General features: G+C 53.6%; 1 protein-coding gene across 10 annotated transcripts; it reads left to right on the plus strand.

Annotated features, from left to right (window-relative positions):
• The first annotated feature begins 3,002 nt into the window (after positions 1–3,002).
• On the plus strand, positions 3,003–14,351 carry ZNF205 (zinc finger protein 205). Of its 10 annotated transcripts, none has more exons than XM_033429001.2 (8): positions 3,003–3,027; positions 3,744–3,835; positions 7,394–7,532; positions 10,113–10,326; positions 10,590–10,681; positions 11,037–11,157; positions 12,721–12,825; positions 13,086–14,351. In XM_033429001.2, exons 3-8 carry the CDS (start codon positions 7,476–7,478, stop codon positions 14,150–14,152), a joined length of 1,656 nt encoding a protein of 551 aa, XP_033284892.1. In that variant the 5' UTR covers positions 3,003–3,027; positions 3,744–3,835; positions 7,394–7,475; the 3' UTR covers positions 14,153–14,351. The 10 variants fall into 10 exon arrangements, with proteins under 10 accessions (XP_033284892.1, XP_033284890.1, XP_049554964.1 ...); XM_033428999.2 differs by lacking the exon at positions 3,003–3,027 and adding an exon at positions 3,134–3,286; XM_049699007.1 differs by lacking the exons at positions 3,003–3,027; positions 3,744–3,835 and adding an exon at positions 3,934–7,260.
• Positions 14,352–18,076: the final 3,725 nt, after the last annotated feature.

An 18,076-nucleotide genomic window follows, 5' to 3' on the forward strand; every position in this document is an offset into this window, starting at 1 on the left:
GGTACTGGAATTTATCCTTGACCCCCTTGCTTTAACTCATTCCCACATCTCATCAGTCTCCAAGTTCTGTAGGTCTGATAGCCTAAATATTTTTCATACATGTGTTTCTCTACCTCCACTGCTGCTACCAAGTCCAGGTCACCATCATTTATTGCCTGGATCATAGCAATGGTCTTATGGTTTCTCTTCATTCATTTCCTTTTTTTTTTTTAAAGTAAACTTTTAGGTGTAATGTACAGAAATTGTGCGCAAACCAAAAACGAAGAGCGTGATGAGTCTCCACCAAGCGAAAACAGCCCTTTAGCCAGCATCCCAATCAAATTAGAATTTACTGGCCCTCTCGGGCCTACTCTGGTGCCCCCTTCTGGTCACTTCCCTTCCCCCATAATCGCTATCCTGACTTCCAACCACAGCAGATTTGTTTGGTCTGTCTTTGAACTCCGTGTAAGTGAAGTCACACAATAGGAACTCTCATCTGACCTTACTCCACAGTGAGGGAGTCATCCACGCGTTGCTTATTCCCTGAATAGTATTCCCCCATTGTGTTATTTGTTCATTCTACTGTGTCTACACGGGGGTGGTTTTCAGTTTGAAGCCACGCTTAGTAGTTCTTGTAGGTCTCGGGTAACCATATAAGTGCGTACTGCAGGACTTGTGCCCAGGAGTGAATCGCTGTGTCATAGGGTATGTGGATGGTCAGGTTCAGAAGATTCTGCCACACTTGTCCAGAGAGCTTGTACCATTTCCCCTCCCACTGTCTGCAGACTCATCTTGTGCATTTCTTGCCCCAGTCCTAGGATCAGCTGTTTCTCCATGGAACCCTGATTTTTTTTCACATTATAAAGCATTCACAAAAATAGGATTTTTAAAAGGAGAGAAAGTAAAATTAATGGAAGTTCTACATTTTTTTTCACACCCAACTGAGTAAAAAAAAAAAAAAATAGAAGAGACACTAGTGAAAGACCACACGCCATGTAGAGGAACGAGTCTGAGAGCTGAGGGTAGGTGCCAGAGAGTGCAGCAGGAGGAAGGGCTGAAAAGGACATCAAGGGTGGGTGCCTGAGTGCCATTGTCATCTGCTCCCAGGAGGGGTCCTCAGAGCTGAGCCAATCAGAATGCCTCCTAAGTACTCCCATCCCCACCTGCTTCAGTGTCTTTAGCTTTCGTGAGTGAATGTACCTTAAACTCTACCCAAGACTGGGGCACCCTTTAGGTATCAGATAGCAGGAGGTGACTGCAGCAACAGTGAAGGGTATTTTAGGATGATGATAGTGTCCTGGTTTCCTAAAAATGCAGCAACCTCTATAGGGAAAGTAACTTAATTTACTCTAATATCTACCTCCAAAGAGCCAAGTGGAGTGACTCTTGAGCTTGGTCTCAACAGAGAATCCCCTCCCTGCCTGTACTGTAAGCTGTCTTTAGCTCCCAGGTAGAGAAAATGTTCTGGAAGGTGGTATGTGGGTGTTTGGGGGAATATATCCAGTCAACCCTACTAAGTTTGGGGGCTTTTCTGGCCTTGGTGTTCACAGCTTGCGTGGCTGAGGCTGAAGCTGCCAGCCTTGACAATCATGGTAAGAAGCACTTGGAATTGCTGCCTAGGGAGGAGCCTCCTTTCCTCCTGGAGCTTGCCCAGGGCAGGAGAAAGCCATTTCTGCTGACTGTGATGGGCAGGCTTCTGGGCCAGCATCACAGCTGAGATCCAGGAGCCAGGTTTGGGGTTGGCAGCCTCTCTGCCTGCCCTGTTGCAAGATCAGATGATAGTCTTGTTTACCCACTGGAAAGGAGCAAAGCCTCCACAATAAGAGCTGCTGGGTAGTTCCAGTTGCTGCAAGGCAAGGGCATCAAGAATTGGGTGATGAGTAGGCTCCTGGTTAGACATTGTGATGTAGCCATACAACAGAATATGCCGCAGTTGAAAAACAGCAAGGCACCGCTTGAGAACAGTAGAACTCTTGACACATAACCATCCGTCCAAACCTGCCCTAAGACTTGACCAAACTCTAGCATAGCTTCTAGCAGCATAAGGCCATGATGACCCCAGCCCCCCATTAAAATGCCTGCCTGAGAAAGCTCAAAGCTGCCAGGAAAATTTACTGTTCATTCTAGCTAATGCCTGATGATGGGCCCCTAGCCTCCCTTTCTTAGAGCACTTACTAAAAAGGGCTTATAATTGTGAATATGTGTCTCTTATAACCCAGAAGAAGATTATAACTCTTACAATCTTTCACTGACCTGAGAGCCATTCCCTTGAAATGTACTCATCAGGAGGGACAGGGCCTCTGTCTCCCTTCTCTGTGGGAGGATAGACTCCTCCTGCCTCCCACACCTGCCAGGTAGCAGACACACCTGGCCTAATTGCAGCTTCACTGACTGGCTCATTGTGACTTTTCACTACCTCCCGCCCCCCACAGCCCCCATTCTCCCTTTGAAACACCCAGTCACCTCTGCAGCACATCGGATGGAGCGCAGCTCTTTGCCCTGCTGTCCGTAGTTACCGAATAAAATCTGCTTTCACCACTTCATAATGTATGGCTGTGTATGTCTTTGACATGCTACATGTTTCGTTTTCTCTATATGTTTTTTATACTAAATATGTGTCACGCACACAGAGGGGGCACGTCAGCAGCATATATTCCCATTTTTGAAACAAAACAAAACAAAACTCAAAACGTGTGAGGGGCGGAAACCCTTGACCTGGGAGGCTGGATAGGGCGCTGGGCCGGAATTCGTGCTCCCGGGTACCCCGGCGCCGGCGCTCTCAAGCTGAGGTCCCTCGTTCAGCCAGCCTCAATTTTCCCACCGGAAACTCGAGGGCTCCCGGGTGTCCGCCCCGCGGTCCTCACCGCCCCCGTTGCCCCCGTGCCCCTGGCCCACAGGCGGGCTCCACGAGAGACCCGGGGAAACCGGAAGTTGGAACGGGGCAGCCGGACGGAAAACGCGGGCACACCGGCCAGGGTCCGGCAGCACCAGGATGACCCTTCGCCCTCGGCGGGACTGCCCCTCGCGGGCGCGGACAGCAGCGCCCAGGTAAGGGCAGCAGGGCGGTGCTGTGGGGGGCGGAGCCAGGGAGGCGGCAGCCAATCACCGCGTCTCCCGTGGGGGCGGGATGGGGCAGTTGTTGCTTGGGAGACGCGCTCCCCGCATAGTTGCCCTGCGGGCTGCAGAGCTGGGGAACGACGACTTGTGCGCGCGGGGCTCCTGGGCCTCCTGTGGCTCCGAACGCCTCCCCCTGCGTCCGTCTCGCATCAGGGGACGGGGCCGCAGGGTTGCCTCCACGCCACTGGCGGTGAGCGGGCCGCCCGGCACCTGAACTCTCACTACCTGGTCTCCAGCGGCCCTGGGAGTTCTGTTATTTTTCTTCAAAATTTGTTTTATTTCCGGGGTTCCACCTACCTAACACTTGTACTGGCTTCCTTTTCTTCTTTGTCAATGGTTAACATTTTCTCTGCTGTTTACTCGATTATTCCTATTTTTCTTGGCTTCTCTTACATTCCTTTATTTGCCCCTATCGTCTCTCCTTCCTAAGGCTAAATCTCTGCATTTCCCTGTCTCCAGCCTGGCTTAACGGTGTTCATTAACACACGTTTGTTTTTATTTTTCTTACATCAGATGATTCTTTTTTCTAGTTTTTATTATTCTGGCTGCTTTTTTGTAAGGTCCTCTTTAAGACCTGAATCAGTTCGCAGGCCAGTCTGAGGGTAGATCACGATTTACTAAAGGTGGCGTATTCTCTCTTACTCAAGCTCACTGAAGCCGCAGGATAGTGGAGTTGGCATTCATTGAGTGTTTCCCGTGCCTGAAGCTCTGATAAGCGCCTTGTAAACAGGCTCCTGAGGTAAGTACTCTCTAACCTGGTGGCCTGTGAGTGGGACAACAGATGTTTTCTGCTGGAATTGTATGGAGTTCTTAATTTTGTTTTGTTTTTGTTTTTAGTCATCAACATTCAAAAGTCAGGATATTTCACATAGAAATTGAATTCTTTTTTGGCTTCTCTTGAAAAAACCTCATGCTTGGGCAATACTGAGCCCCCAACCGCCCCCTTTAAACAAAATATGGTTTCTTGAGGCCCCTGAAGTCTCTCCCACTCCGGTCTTACACCCAAGGCACTGGTGGTTTATGGTACTGCGTGGTTGCTGAAGGCATTTAGGTTTTTGATCTCTACTTATTGACTCACCCTGCCCTGGTCTGAAGTCTTTTGGGGACTGCAATTCCCACAAAGCAAATATCAATAATCCTTCCTCCTAGACCTGCTCAGGCCTAGAGCCAGCCCTAGAAGGGTTTCCTCTCACTTCCAAGAAGGAGCTAATATCTATCACATAGCAGATGCTCAGTAAATATTTTCTGGGGCTTCCCTGGTGGCGCAGTGATTGAGAGTCTGCCTGCCGATGCAGGGGACATGGGTTTGTGACCTGGTCTGGGAAGATCCCACATGCTGCGGAGCGGCTGGGCCCGTGAGCCATGGCCGCTGGGCCTGCGCATCCGGAGCCTGTGCTCCGCAACAGGAGAGGCCACAACAGTGAGAGGCCTGCATACCAAAAAAAAAAATATATATATATATATATATATTTTTTTTTTTTTTTTCTGAACAGTTAAATAAATGTTGAGACTTCTTTTGGTCTAACTTAGGTGATCCCATGGTGGGATCCAAACCTCTGGGCTTCCTCAGTATCCCTGAACTGTAGCCCCTTTTGTCTGGTAGAGAAACGTTTGCCCAGGAATCAGGACACACCCATTCTTTATGGACTTGGTGCACTCCTGGGACTGCCATGTGTGAGATGGTCCACCTCAGGTTGAGTTCCTTTACTCTGGACACTGGCTTAACACAGTCTGGCTCCCAGACTGCGCATTTCATCTTTTCCAGGGCCCCCTGTGGCTTTTTCTCATTTTATAATTCTCTCTGTTTTAAAAACAGTATTGACTTTTGATACAATTTTGTTCATCTCTCTTTACTTTGAGGATTAAAACACCTGGAAATACTGACCAGAGCCAAACCCTGGGGGTAATTTTTCTTTCATCAAAGTGATAGTAGAATCAATAAGAATTCTAGGACTCCTAAAACAAGTTGAACTCCAAAAGCAGAGTTGCAAACTCAAAATGCTGCAAGGGCCAAGTGGAGAACCAAAGGTAGCACCCTGAGATCAGGCCCGGAATGGGAGGAATATGGGTCCAAGGTTGCTCTGGTTGTTCTGGTTTCTCAAGAAAATCAATTTTATGGGAATTCTCCTCACTTTTATTTTTTTATAAATTTATTTATTTATGGCTGCGTTGGGGCTTCGTTGCTGCGTGCAGACTTTCCCTAGTTGTGGTGAGTGGGGGCTACCTTTCATTGTGGTGCTCTGACTTCTCACTGCAGTGGCTTCTCTTTGTTGTGGAGCACAGACTGTAGGTGGGCGGGCTTCAGTAGTTGTGGTACGCTGGCTCAGTAGTTGTGGCTCATGGGCTCTAAAGCGCAGGCTCAGTAGTTGTGGCGCACGGGCTTAGTTGCTCCGCGGCATGTGGGATCTGCCCGGGCCAGGGCTCTGAACCCATGTCCCCTGCATTGGCAGGCGAATTCTTAACCACTGCGCCCCCAGGGAAGTCCTGGAACCCTCCTAATTTTTTAAGCATTGGGAACTAAGTTTTTAAAAAATTGAACCCTTGTGAGTACACACAGCACACCGATGGGGTGGTACAAGGGCCAGTGGTGCCTGTCTTCCTGGGTGAAGTGGATGTATCTCAGAGGACTCTGATAGGCCGAAGGCAGGGGGCCTGGGAACGTTTCCAGCAGGAATCTTCCTGGAATCTGACTGCAGGGCTGGCCCTCACCCCTTTCCTGACACTCATCTCCTGTGCCCTGTTAAGGAGAAATGAGTGCCTTGCCCCAGGGAGTGAAGCGCAGTCTGTTCTCCCGTTTTGGGAGCCTTAGCTCTCAGAGTCTGAAGGGAAGACAGAAGCTGAGAGGTGGACTATGAAGCCACCAGGGATGTCTGAGGGTTTGGGACCCCATGCATGGCTGGGTCAGACCCCTTTGTCACCTCTATCCCTAGCCTTGAGAGGGAGCTGGTCGGGGGCGGGGGGAGGGCAGCGTCTGGAAAAATCAGATTGATGTCACATCTTTCCAAAGTGTGAGACATAGGTGTAGGGGTGGGTACTGAGGAGTTCCCAGGTCTCTTCGTTTCCTAAGTTTGCTCTTAGGGAGAGAGAACTCCATGCCAGTCTTGGCGGGAACCCAGAGGAGCTGCTGACTGGTCTGGGAGCCTTAAATGAAATCCAGGGACGTCTCCACGGAGACACCCATAAGACTTTCAGAAGCTCTGTGTACTGAAAAGGACCACCATGTCCCTCCACTCGGCAAAGTGTCCTTCGTCCTGTAACGACAGCTGCAATTTGAAACGTCAAATATAAAAATCCTTACACAAAATATATTTTCCCACTTTGGCGCTCCTGCTTGGCTGGTGTCACGAGTACGTGCCAGGTAAAGCGATCGTGAGCCGGCAACGCGGATCTGGGAGTCTCTCCCGGCCGAGAGCAGGTGCAGCCGGCCTCGGGACCCCAGACCCGGAACCCTCCAAGCTGGGAACGCTGTAGGGCTGCAGCTGTGTGGGGAACGGGATCTGGGAGGGACTTCCTGTTGTCCCTAATCCCAGTCTCCACCCGGCTCCCCGCGCCCGGTGTAGGCTGCGGAGACTCCCTTCCCCGGGGGAGGGGGCTCCGCTGCCCGAGGTGACCCCTCCGCCTCCACCTCGGTGAGAGGGGGGCTGGGAGGGCGCCTGGATCCCGAGACCCGCGCGGGTGGCCAGCTGGCAGGAGGGGACGGGGTCAAAGGTGGAAGGCTACGGGCTGGCAGGGAGAGGAGGCCTGGACCCGGGTTCGGAAAGAGGAAGGACATCATCTGTGCGGGACCGTGAGCAGGATGGACACCCGGCCCGGGCGGGTGGTTGCAGCCGCAGGGAGGGCTGCTGAGAGCGGGCAGCTCAATTTCTGGATCCCAGGCGGGACCGAGTCAGGTCGAGCGCAGGGTGTGTGTGTGTGTGTCCTGGACCCGGGAGACGGCGGGGCCTGTATTCCTCCGCGGAGCTGGCTGTGGTGGGCGGGGCCCCACTCAGCACCTGTTTCGCAGGATCTCTGCAGACCTTTCGGCTCCTGATGACAGGAGATTCAGATTTCAAGTCACCCCGGTTTTCCTTAACCCAGTTGCTGTGAGATTCTTGCTTCAACGATAAACGGGATAATACAAAATAGCATTCTGTCAAAGAGAGGGACCGAAAAACAACATAGAGAGTGAGACCGTTGGAGGGCGTCTCGGAGGTTTTATTTCTGATTGGGACCAGGGATGGATCTGGTCCGGCGTGGGAATTTGGGGGGCTTCAGGGATGTCCAGGAGACACTGGCTGATTTCCTTCTGCTCCTCTAGGCTCCTGGCCAGAAGCTGGAGGGGACTTGGCCAACAAGACCAAGAAACAACTCGGCTGAGCTTTGTAGCTCTGAGACAGAAAATGTCTGAGGATGGTGGAGGCATCCGTGCTACCCAGGACAAGGAGGGAGCCCAAGAGGTATGGATGGGGTGCTGGGTGAGGGAGGCATGCACTGGAAGGAACTGGAGTGGAAGGGAATTTTCAAGGCAGGGCATTTGGACCAATGGAGGAGTTAGACTCACCGTGGGAGCAGGGCTGGTAGATGCGGTGGGGGGATGTTGAAGAGAAGGTGGTATGATGGGAAATACCTTCCACCTGGGAATCGACTTCTATGGGACTGCTTTGCTTTGCCTCGTGAATTCGGTAGTCAGCAGACCAAAGGCTACACGAGATAGTAAGGGGGCTGCACAGGGGTCCCGTGGGTGGGGTTTGCTCTCTGAACAGTGCTCAGAGCATATGGGCAAGCCTCAGTCTACCCTCTACTCCCCTCTGCCTGGGCCCGCACCTCCTCTCTCTCTGGGTCTGAGCACATAGCCCTTCCTGTACCTGTTGCCTGTGTGTGCGTAGTTACGACTTGCGGGGAGACCAGGGTCACCAAGCTTGGGACTGGGGGAACATGAGTCAGCTGCAGCGGGATGTGCGACCTTGGGCAGGTCCCTTGGCCTCTGAGAACCAGGTGTGTCATCTATAAAATGCGGATCATGTGCCTGCCATTCCCACCTGTCTTGCCAGGTGGTTGGGAGGCTCAGAGAAGATAATAGGCATGAGAGGCCTCTGTAAGCAGCTCATCAGCCCGTAGGTGCTCATTATTGTAACATATAAAACAACACCACCCACAGCAACTAGAACCTAGGTCAGAGAAACCTGGAAATCCTCAGCTACGGTTTCCAGTAGCTGTAAGTTCAAGTACAAATCAAGTGTCAGTTCTGTTTTCATACCATAGAAGCACAAAGAATTTTTACTGCAGTTCAGTTTCCCTTCCATAATGCCTTTGTAACTCCCAGTGGGCCTCATATGTCCACAACATTCTGTGCTGATGTTGGATTCTGTCAGCTCACACAGTAGAGTAATAATAATAATTACCAGCACTGCTCTTTGTTTATCCAGAACTTTGTGGAGTGGAGAGCTCTTTCTCACGTGTTATCTGTGTGGAGGCAGAGCAGCTGAGTCTCGGAGGCCGCCTGGCCTGTGTGGCTCCCAGGAACTTTGACTCCTGGCCTGAGAGTCTTATATACTGAGGTGGGTGGGGAGGTGGAGGGATAGGCTTGAGTTCCCAGCAGAAGGCTGGCCGGTGCCCAGTGCTATGGGTGGTGATGATGAGGCCTCACCAGGGCCTCCCAGTGCAAGGGAAGTGACTTTCCCAGTGCAAGGGAAGTGACTTTCCCAGTGCTCTGCTCTGCTCAGGACTGAAAGGCTGGTAAGCGGTGGTTCTGGATTCCAGCCCCGGTAGCCTGACTCAAAAGCTTGCTCCTCACCTCCCAGAGGGCTGGGGCAGAGGCTGCTATGAAGAGGGGAGGGAGGATCCTGGCAGTCCCATTGTGGGGGACAGTGCTAAAGGGGGTGAGCCTGAGAGGAGTTTCCCTTCCATCAGACTTAGGTGGGTACAAGGCCTCAGCACAGTTAGAGGTATGCTTGGACTTATTTTTTCCAAATCAGAAACTGCCAACAGCTCTGACCAATTGAGTTAGGACTGAAATGGCCCAAGGCCACATGTCTTCCTGTCACTTTCAAGAAGTTATGGCCCTGGGGGTGACTTGTGAGTCCGATACACTGAGTTCAAGTCCTGGCTGAGTCACTCCAAGCTCTGTGACCTTGGGCCATTGTCTGATCTCAGAGCCTGGGGGTGTGAGTTTTCTGTGTCTGCTGTAACAAAGGACCACAAACTGGGTGGCTTAAAACAACCGGCATTTATTCTCTGACACTTTGGAGGCCAGAACCCCAAAATCAAGAGGTCAGCAGGGCCCCCTCCCAAGGCTCTAGGGGAGGATCCTTCCTGCCTCTCAGCTTTTGGTGGCTCCAGGTGTCCCTTGGTTTGTGACAGCATCACTCCAGCCTCTGCTTCCATCTTCACATGGCTTCTCCTCTGTTTCTGTGTCCTCTCCTCTTTTTTTTGGCTGCCGCATGGCTTGTGGGATCCTAGTTCCCTGACCAGGGATAGAACCTGGGCCCTCGGCAGTGAAAGCGGGAGTCCTAACCACTGGACTGCCAGGGAAGCCCCTGTGTCCTCTCCTCTTCTATGGACACCAGTCATTGGATTCAGGGCCCAACCTGAATCCAGGATTATTTCATCTCAAGATCCATAACTACATCTGCAAAGACCTTTTTTCCAAATAAGGTCACATTCTGAGGTTCCGAGTAGACATGAATTTTGAGGGTACACTGTTCAACCCAGCCAACTACATTCAGTTTCCTCATATATTAAAAGAATAACAATCCACACTCCTGTAGGAGGTGGGAGGCTCAAATTGGGAAGAGGCATCTGCCCTGTGGGCACCCAGCAGGGCCTCGATGAGCCTCCCCTCCTTCCCTCACTGTCCTGCCTCACAGGGGTGAACCGCGGATATGCAGGTCTCAGGGACGGAGACGGAAGCAGGGCCAGCGTTGCATCTGGGTGTGCGTTCTGCCAGCCTCGGTGTCTGCCTCTGCAGGTCCCCAAGTGTGGAGTTCTGCTGTGTTTCCCATTCTCCGTCCCAGTGCTGATGGGGCTATTATTTCTAGACTCCAGGTCATGGGCATTCTTGTCAAGAAATGCTTTCCGAGTCGGAGGGGACAGTGCCGTTGGGAGCCGCTCAGGAGTCACCCCACATCAAGATGGAGCCGGAAGAGCCGCACCCTGAGGGGGCATCACAGGAGGCCAGAGCTCAAGGAGTACGGGGCTGGGTGCCCCTAAGCCAGGGCTCTAAGGAGAAATCACATTTCCTGCCTGGCGGAGGTGAGGAGGGGGATGTGGAGAGAGGCACTTTCCCAGGTGGACACTCAGCCCGGGTGGGGAGACCCTGATGTCTGCCCCACCTGCCCCTTGGAGGCTGCCCCCGCTCACCCTCAGAGCCCACTGACCCTCTTCTTGGATCAGGTCGGGGGTGGAGTTGGAGGCATTGTGGGTTTCCCTGGTGGGCCTGGCATGAGCTCACTGCGGGGAGTGGGAGGGCCAAGCGGGATGAGGAGGCCGCGCTGAGGACCTCTCTCCTCTCTCAGCCCTCCCCTCCCCCCAGATCTCTGTGCTCTCTCACGAGGGGAGGACTAGAGACCGGCGGATGGCCGCGGCGCTCCTCACTGCCTGGTCCCAGGTGAGTGTCCCCATCCACAGCTGGAGCCGAAGGACGTGGAGGGACAGCGTCTCTGAATCATCCTCTGGATCTGAGCGCTGGACCTGAGGGTGGGGACTGGAGATCCTGAGCTTTGGCAGTGGTGCCGAAAAGAAGGATCCTTGTTTTTGTCTCTTGTCTTCTGCTGTACACAAGCGCTTTGTTCTTGCCCACAAAAGCCTTCCTTGGGCAACTGTCCTGCTTCATCACACCCGAGGGCCAGCCTCACTTGAGTCAGCAGGATGGGAGTCGGGGTCTTGCCCTTGTCCTGGCACCACCGTGCCCCTCCACCACGTCCTGGCGTGTCCTGGAGAGTGGGCATCTCATGTTGTTTCAGATGCCAGTGACCTTTGAGGATGTGGCTGTGTACCTCTCCCGGGAGGAGTGGGGGCGGCTGGACCACACACAGCAGAGCTTCTACAGGGATATCCTGCAGAAGAGGAACGGGCTGTCCTTGGGTAAGGGCTCACTCGTGCTGGAGTGCTGCTTCCTGAGGCCCTGGGAAGTCAGCGGTGGGGCCTATCTGCCATCACCTCCTCCTCCCTTTCCAGGGCTTGAACCCCCTCTTGTGGTTCATCCAGACCTCACTGTACTATAGAAGCTTCCTAGTGATGGATGTGTTCTGGTCGGTGCTGATATGGTAGCCATGAGCCATATGTGGCTATTGACCCCTAGAAATGCAGCTAGGGCAACTGAGTTTTTTGTTTTATCTCATTTTAATCAGCTCAGATTTGAATTGAAATAACCACATGTGGCTAGCGGCTGCTGTGCTGGACAGTGCCGACCTAGAGACTGTGCTTCTCTCCAGTTCTTCCCTAGCTTATTCCAGTAGTTCCCCCACTTCCAAGCCCAGCTTCAGAGGTATCTGACCAGAAAGCCTGGCTCTGGGCCGGGCTGCTAGCCCAGGGGATGGGGAACAGTGCGAGCTAATCCCTCCAGGCCTTTGACTCTGAGCTGTCACATCCACGCCAGGGCCGTGTCCTCTCCTCAGAGGGGCCTTGGCTCCCTTGGTTTTTCTCATGGTAAGCAGTAAAGTCCCAGGGCTTTGATTCCTCAGTTTCAGGCTCTAGTTTTCATGGCAGACTTTCATGAGGGCTTATGGAAAAATGAACATTCATTCATTCATTGTCATTCATTCGGTCATTCAGTCTGTTTGTCTGTCAGTGCACATCTGTTGCACACCTGCTAGTCCAGGTGGAGCCAGGGTCTTGGTAATTCCACCCTCTGACTTTGATGGCGGGCCAAGACCCCTGTTGTCCCTGGTGGACCCCGGGATCACAGCAGCTGCTGTGCTCACACCTTTAATTATCTCTGGTTTGCTCACCACCCATTGTTAGCACTCTCCGGGGCCCAGGCCAGCAGGTCCAGGCAAGTCTTGGGAGATCAGAGGGAACCAGCATCCACTCCACAGCCCCATGGCAGGCCTCACAAATGCCCTAAACCACCCAGTTGGTCCAAACATTCCTTCCCCCCCATGGGGCTTGGATCAGGGCATGGAGGCCAGGGCCCCTCTGCTCTCTTCCTGACTTGACCAGAATTCCCAGGCCCTCACCCTGGGGTACTTGGCAAATGGGCCTTTGGTCCTTGACTTCTGGGTGGTCAGTGTCCCTGGCCCTCTTATCGCAGGCCCTCCCACTTGGCCTCTCTTTGCCCACTGCCCCTCCCCCAGGAGCCCTTTTTGCCTGTGATCCTGGGAAGGTGCAGGTGCAGGATAGAAAGACTGCATCTGGTTTCTGACATTGCTGGACTCACTGCTGGGGACAGTGTGACATAGAGGTGGCCAGCAGCTGACCTGGCCCAGCCCTGAGAAGAGTGTGCCTGGAGGTTGCCCCAGAGTGTGCATCCTGAGAGGGCATGGCCATCTGCCCCCAGTGACTGTTGAGCTCACTTGGTTTTGCCCCGTGTTTGCAGAGCTGCATCCCCTCTTCTTTTGCTCCATCATCTCTCCGGGGAGGTGGGGGTGGTTTCTCCTTGCTGTGCAGCCCGAAAGGCCCTGACTGAGCACAGCATCTCTTCCCAAGCAGGGTTTCCCTTCAGCAGGCCTTTCTGGGCCTCTCAAGTACAGGGCAAGGGCGAGGCCTCGGGATCCTGCCAGCAGATGGGAGATGAGAAGGAGGAGAAGAGAGGTGCGTGCAGAGGTGACAGGTGGGCGGGGCAGTAGGGTCGTGGCTGTCACTCCCAGGTGCCCCATGTCAGTGCGGGCGGTTTTCTGTGGGGTGCAGACACACAGCCCCTCCTGGGGCAGGGCCGCCAGCCCTCCCTCCTGTGTGGAGGGTGGCTCTTGCTTCCAGGGTTCCCAGCAGGTCCTTGCCCTAATTTCTAGCTCCACAATTCCCCCGGGGCCCTCATGAAAGCCTCTGCCTTGCTGGAATCCCTCTTTATCCAGGAGCCATGGAGGTGAGCAAGGAGGAGCTAGCCCCATCCCTGGGAGCCCTTGGGGATATGAAGTCCTTCAAAAGCAGGGTGGGGAGAGCCCAGGGGGACGCCCCACGGTGTGGGCAGCGAGCAGCCGGCAGCCAGAGCTCAGGGCCAGCCAAGGACGATGTGCAGCCGGGTCCCGTGGTGGAGGCACAGTCGGAACCAGCCCCGCCTGACATCGGCATCCCGAAAGCCCAGGAGGGCCGCTTCCCAGAGCAACCCAGGGAGGCGGGGACGACCGCCCCTGAGAGCAGCGAGGAGGGCCTGGCCTCTGATGGCGACGCCGGCAAGAAGACCTACAAGTGCGAGCAGTGCGGCAAGGCCTTCAGCTGGCACTCGCACTTGGTGACGCACCGGCGCACGCACACGGGTGAGAAGCCCTACGCGTGCACGGACTGCGGCAAGCGCTTCGGCCGCAGCTCACACCTCATCCAGCACCAGATCATCCACACCGGCGAGAAGCCCTACACCTGCCCGTCCTGCTGGAAAAGCTTTAGCCACCACTCGACGCTGATCCAGCACCAGCGCATCCACACGGGTGAGAAGCCCTACGTGTGCGACCGCTGCGCCAAGCGCTTCACCCGCCGCTCGGACTTGGTCACCCACCAGGGCACCCACACGGGCGCCAAGCCGCACAAATGCCCCATCTGCGGCAAGTGCTTCACGCAGAGCTCAGCCCTGGTCACCCACCAGCGCACCCACACCGGGGTCAAACCCTACCCGTGCCCCGAGTGCGGCAAGTGCTTCAGCCAGCGCTCCAACCTCATCGCCCACAACCGCACACACACCGGCGAGAAGCCCTACCACTGCCTCGACTGCGGCAAGAGCTTCAGCCACAGCTCGCACCTCACTGCCCACCAGCGCACCCACCGTGGTGTCCGGCCCTACTCCTGCCCCCTGTGCGGCAAGAGCTTCAGCCGGCGCTCCAACCTGCACCGGCACGAGAAGATCCACACGGCGGGGCCCAAGGCCCTGGCCATGCTGATGCTGGGGGCAGCCGGGGCTCTGGCGGCACCCCCTCCGGCCCCCACCTAGGAGGCTGAGAGACAGGGGCTGGCCTGGAGACAGGGAAGGAGGGGGATTGGAGCAGGGGCAGCTGCTGCGGGGGTGTGACCTGGGAGGCCCAGGAAGGGAGTTGGGGAGGTGCTGGCATGGGGATGGGGCGTGGCAACATGGGAGGAGCTCGGGTGAGGAGGAGGCATGCTCACTGCAAATTAAAGGCCTTGGAATTCGAGCGACAGCCTATAGCTCTGTCTCGTGGGGCCCTGGAGGCTGACCCTGGACTTGGCGGGGGGAAGTGGGGGCTCCGGAGTCAACCCAGTGTCTCCTCACTCAGCCATCCCTATGTCATCCCTCGGGGGGCTTGGGCACCTTCCTCCCCAGCCTTCACCTGGCTTGGACCCATTCCAGAGCCTATAGTAAAGGCTTCTGAGCACAGAGGTTTCCAAACCTGAAGTCAGCTGGCCACTTCTGAAATTGTGGACCCGGTGGGGTGGTCTGCTGCTGTGGTCACTTGTCCCAGGCATTGCCCACTGAGCTCTGGACCCTCCCTGGGCTCTTCTCTTTGGGAGCCGGGAGGAGGGCCGAGCCAGCATGGGAATTCATGCTCAGTGTCTCCTGCCTTCCCTGTCTCCTGTCTCAGGCACTGGGGCCTGCATTTTGTGACTGGACGTTTTCACCTGCATCCCTGAGGACCCAGCTGTAATCCAGTGAGGATTTCTCACTTACCAGGGACCCTGCCCCTCCTGGTCCTTTCTGAGGCTGCTGCCAGCTTCCTCTCCTATTTCTCACCTCCTTGGTCTCTTTGCACATGTCCTTTATAATTTGCCCTAACCACCCCTGCCTGGCTGTTTTACTCCTGGCCTTCTGGTTTTTTAGCTCTGAAGCTTCCCATTCTCTACGGTTTTTTTTCCCCCGCTGGGGAGGGGTGGGCTCAGCTTGCTTATTGTCCTAGGTTTGCAGCTCAGCTCTCACAATTACATTCAGTCTGACACCAAATGACCTTGAGGACGTCTGCATCAGGGAGGCTGTTGGGACCCCACCTGTCTCTGCAGATCACAGGGCTAGCAGGGCAGTCGCAGCCCCGGTTAGCTCCCAGCCAATAAGGGATGAAATGTCTTGAACAGGACAGCAGACTGAGAATGGTAATAATAGCTGCCAGTGGCAGCTGCCCTGTCAGGCGTGGGGCCAAGCACCATATATACGTTTCCTCAACGCTCTACAAGTCTGAGCAGTGGGTTTCATCTCAGTTTTATAGAGGAGGAAACAGGCCAAGAAGTCCAATAACTTGTCCAAAGTCACTGAACCAGAGAGCTGGAAGCTGGGGCCCAGGTCCAGGGTTTTTATTTGTTTGTTTATTTACTTGGTTGCACCGGGTCTTAGTTGTGGCTCACTGGCTCCTTAGTTGCAGCACATGGTTTCCTTAGTTGCGGCTGCAGGGCTTCTCAGTTGTGGCTCACTGGCTCCTTAGTTGTGGCATGTGAACTCCCAGTTGCAGCATGCATGTGGGATCTAGTTCCCTGACCAGGGATCGATCCTGGGGCCCCTGCATTGGGAGCACGGAGTCCTATCCACTATGCCACCAGGGAAGTCCCAAGATATTTAGGGAGTTCTAGACAATGCTATAAGACTAAGAAAATAATGAGTATAAATTCTGGAAATGAATATAAATTTTCTGGAAAGACAACTTTCCCTTTTTACATCATAGAAAAATAAACTAAAACTATCAGAAGGAAAGTACAATAAGGTGGTCAATTTCAATATAACTATATACAAATTATCATCCATCAGCAATGCCCAATAGAATATATGGTAGGTGTACTAGTTATTAATTTATTGTCCCTCAAACCCCCAATACACCCTTTTGTCCTGCTTTGTGGTAATGGAGCCAGATCCCACGGACGTTTCTCCTTTGCAAGCCAACTTGTTGTTAATCTTTGTCAGTACAGGGTGAAGAACAATGTAAGGGCACACTGGAAAAAGGGACTTTCAAGTTCCTTCTTCCTTGTGTAGTTTTCCACTGGGGCCAGTAAGGGGAGGAGAGGGAGCCCAGTAGCATCCACTTCAGCGGTCTTCTTAGAACAGCCTGGGCTCATCCCTTCCAGCAAGTAGTTCAAGCAAATGCAGGAAGGTGTACATAGTAAACATCTACAAATGGAAAAATTGAAACAATCTAAATATCCAAGAGTAGGGGGCTTTAAATGGAATATGGAATTCCATGTTTTGGAATACTATGCACCTTGCACAACAGATGGATTTTGATAGACTTTTTTTTTTTTTAATATTTTGTCTCCACAAGGCATTACTGTTATCTGAGATGAATTTTTTTTTATTTATTTATTTTTGGCTGCGTTGGATCTTCGTTGCTGTGCGCGGGCTTCTTCTAGCTGTGTCGAGCACAGGCTGCTCTTCATTGCGGTGCCGAGGCTTCTCACTGAGGTGGCTTCTCGTTGCGGAGCATGGGCTGTAGGTGCGCGGGCTTTAGTAGTTGTGGCCCGCGGGGTCAGTAGTTGTGGCTTGCGGGCTCTAGAGCGCAGGCTCAGTAGTTGTGGGGCAACGGCTTAGTTGCTTCACAGCATGTGGGATCTTCCCGGGCCAGGGCTCGAACCCGTGTCCCCTGCATTGGCAGGCGGATTCTTAACCACTGCACCACCAGGGAAGTCCTCTTTGATAGACTTGAGCCAACAAAAATTCATTAAATAGAATTATTCCAGATTTACCTTAGAAATAATCATAGATGTAGAACTTAAGACTGAAATATTAATAGTGCTTATTTCTGAATGGCCTTATTAGGGATATTTTTAACTTTCAGTTATTTTAACCATCAGTTTTTCAACAAATATTGTGCCAGGCACAGTATTTAAGTTCTGGAAGTAGGGCAGTGAAAACAGTCTGATATCATGAAAATTATAGTCGAGTAGTGGGGGGCAAATATACAAATATGTCAGGTAGTGATAAAAGTTAGGAAGAAAAATAAGGCAGGGCAGAGGCATGGCAGCGGGGGCCGGGTGCTGTTTACATAGGGTTAGGGAAAAACCACTTTGAGGGAGTGCCATGTGAGCTGAGTGAGGAAGTTAGCTTTGTGGATATGGATGCCTTTAAAATTTTCCGTACTTTATTTTCTTTCCTACACTAAGCATGCAATACTTGCATAATCAAACAACAACCACCACAAGAAAGGACTTTCTATTTCAGAAAAAGATATGGAGCCTCATATCTCCAAGGGGAGTAAGAAGAGGGTGGGAGCAGGTCTAAATGCATAGAGCTTCCCCGACGCGGCCCGCCTGCTTTAGATTCTCCCCAGCCTGGAGAGCCCCGCTGTCCTTCAGTCAAATCTGCTGGTCGGAGTCAGCGTCCCCGACGGCCGCATCCTGCTGAGAGACCCTAGCCGACCCTCGGGAACAGAGGATCGGCGCAGGAGGTTCCCGGCCCCTCACTGGACTGCATTTCCCAGCAAGCTCCGCGCCCTGCTAGAAGCGGCTAAAGACTATTTGGGTGGGTGCGGGACCCTAAAAGCTATAAACGAGTCTCCTAAGGCTGAGTTCCGGCTCCTGGACCACGGCCCCCTCAGCTCTCGACCCACTGTGTAGCGGAAAGAGCAGGGGACGGAAGGAAGAGTCCACGCCCCAGCATCCCTTGCGGCGGAACAGGCGATCCACTCGTAGCTGGGCCCAGAGACATCTCTGCCCAGCAGGCCAGCCTTGGCTTTTCCTTTTCACCCTTCACGGGTCAGAGGAACACAGAAAACTGAAAGACAAGGCGAGAGGGAGAAAGCGCGAATCTAGGGGCAGACCTCAGCCTGGGGGCATGGGTGTTGACCACATGACGTCACTGCCTTCTGATTGGCCATCCCTGGAAATTCTCACCGTTCATTGGTCATCCGTCAGGGAGAAGGCCGGTACAGTAGGCGAACGCCCTCCTGGGGAGAGTAGTTGGCGTGCCTGTCTCGGCGCATGCGCC

This window comes from Orcinus orca, chromosome 16 (assembly GCF_937001465.1).
Source record: "Orcinus orca chromosome 16, mOrcOrc1.1, whole genome shotgun sequence".
Classification (NCBI taxonomy): Eukaryota; Metazoa; Chordata; class Mammalia; order Artiodactyla; family Delphinidae; genus Orcinus; species Orcinus orca.

What these genes read in the sequence shown, in the direction of transcription:
- ZNF205 (XM_049699005.1), top strand. Translation starts at nt 7,353, where the DNA reads ATGTCCAGGAGACACTGGCTGATTTCCTTCTGCTCCTCTAGGCTCCTG. An exon ending in ACATTTCCTGCCTGGCGGAG is followed by an intron (nt 10,327 to 10,589) that starts GTGAGGAGGGGG and finishes CTCCTCTCTCAG; the next exon opens with CCCTCCCCTCCCCCCAGATC. An exon ending in GAGGAACGGGCTGTCCTTGG is followed by an intron (nt 11,158 to 12,720) that starts GTAAGGGCTCAC and finishes TCTCTTCCCAAG; the next exon opens with CAGGGTTTCCCTTCAGCAGG.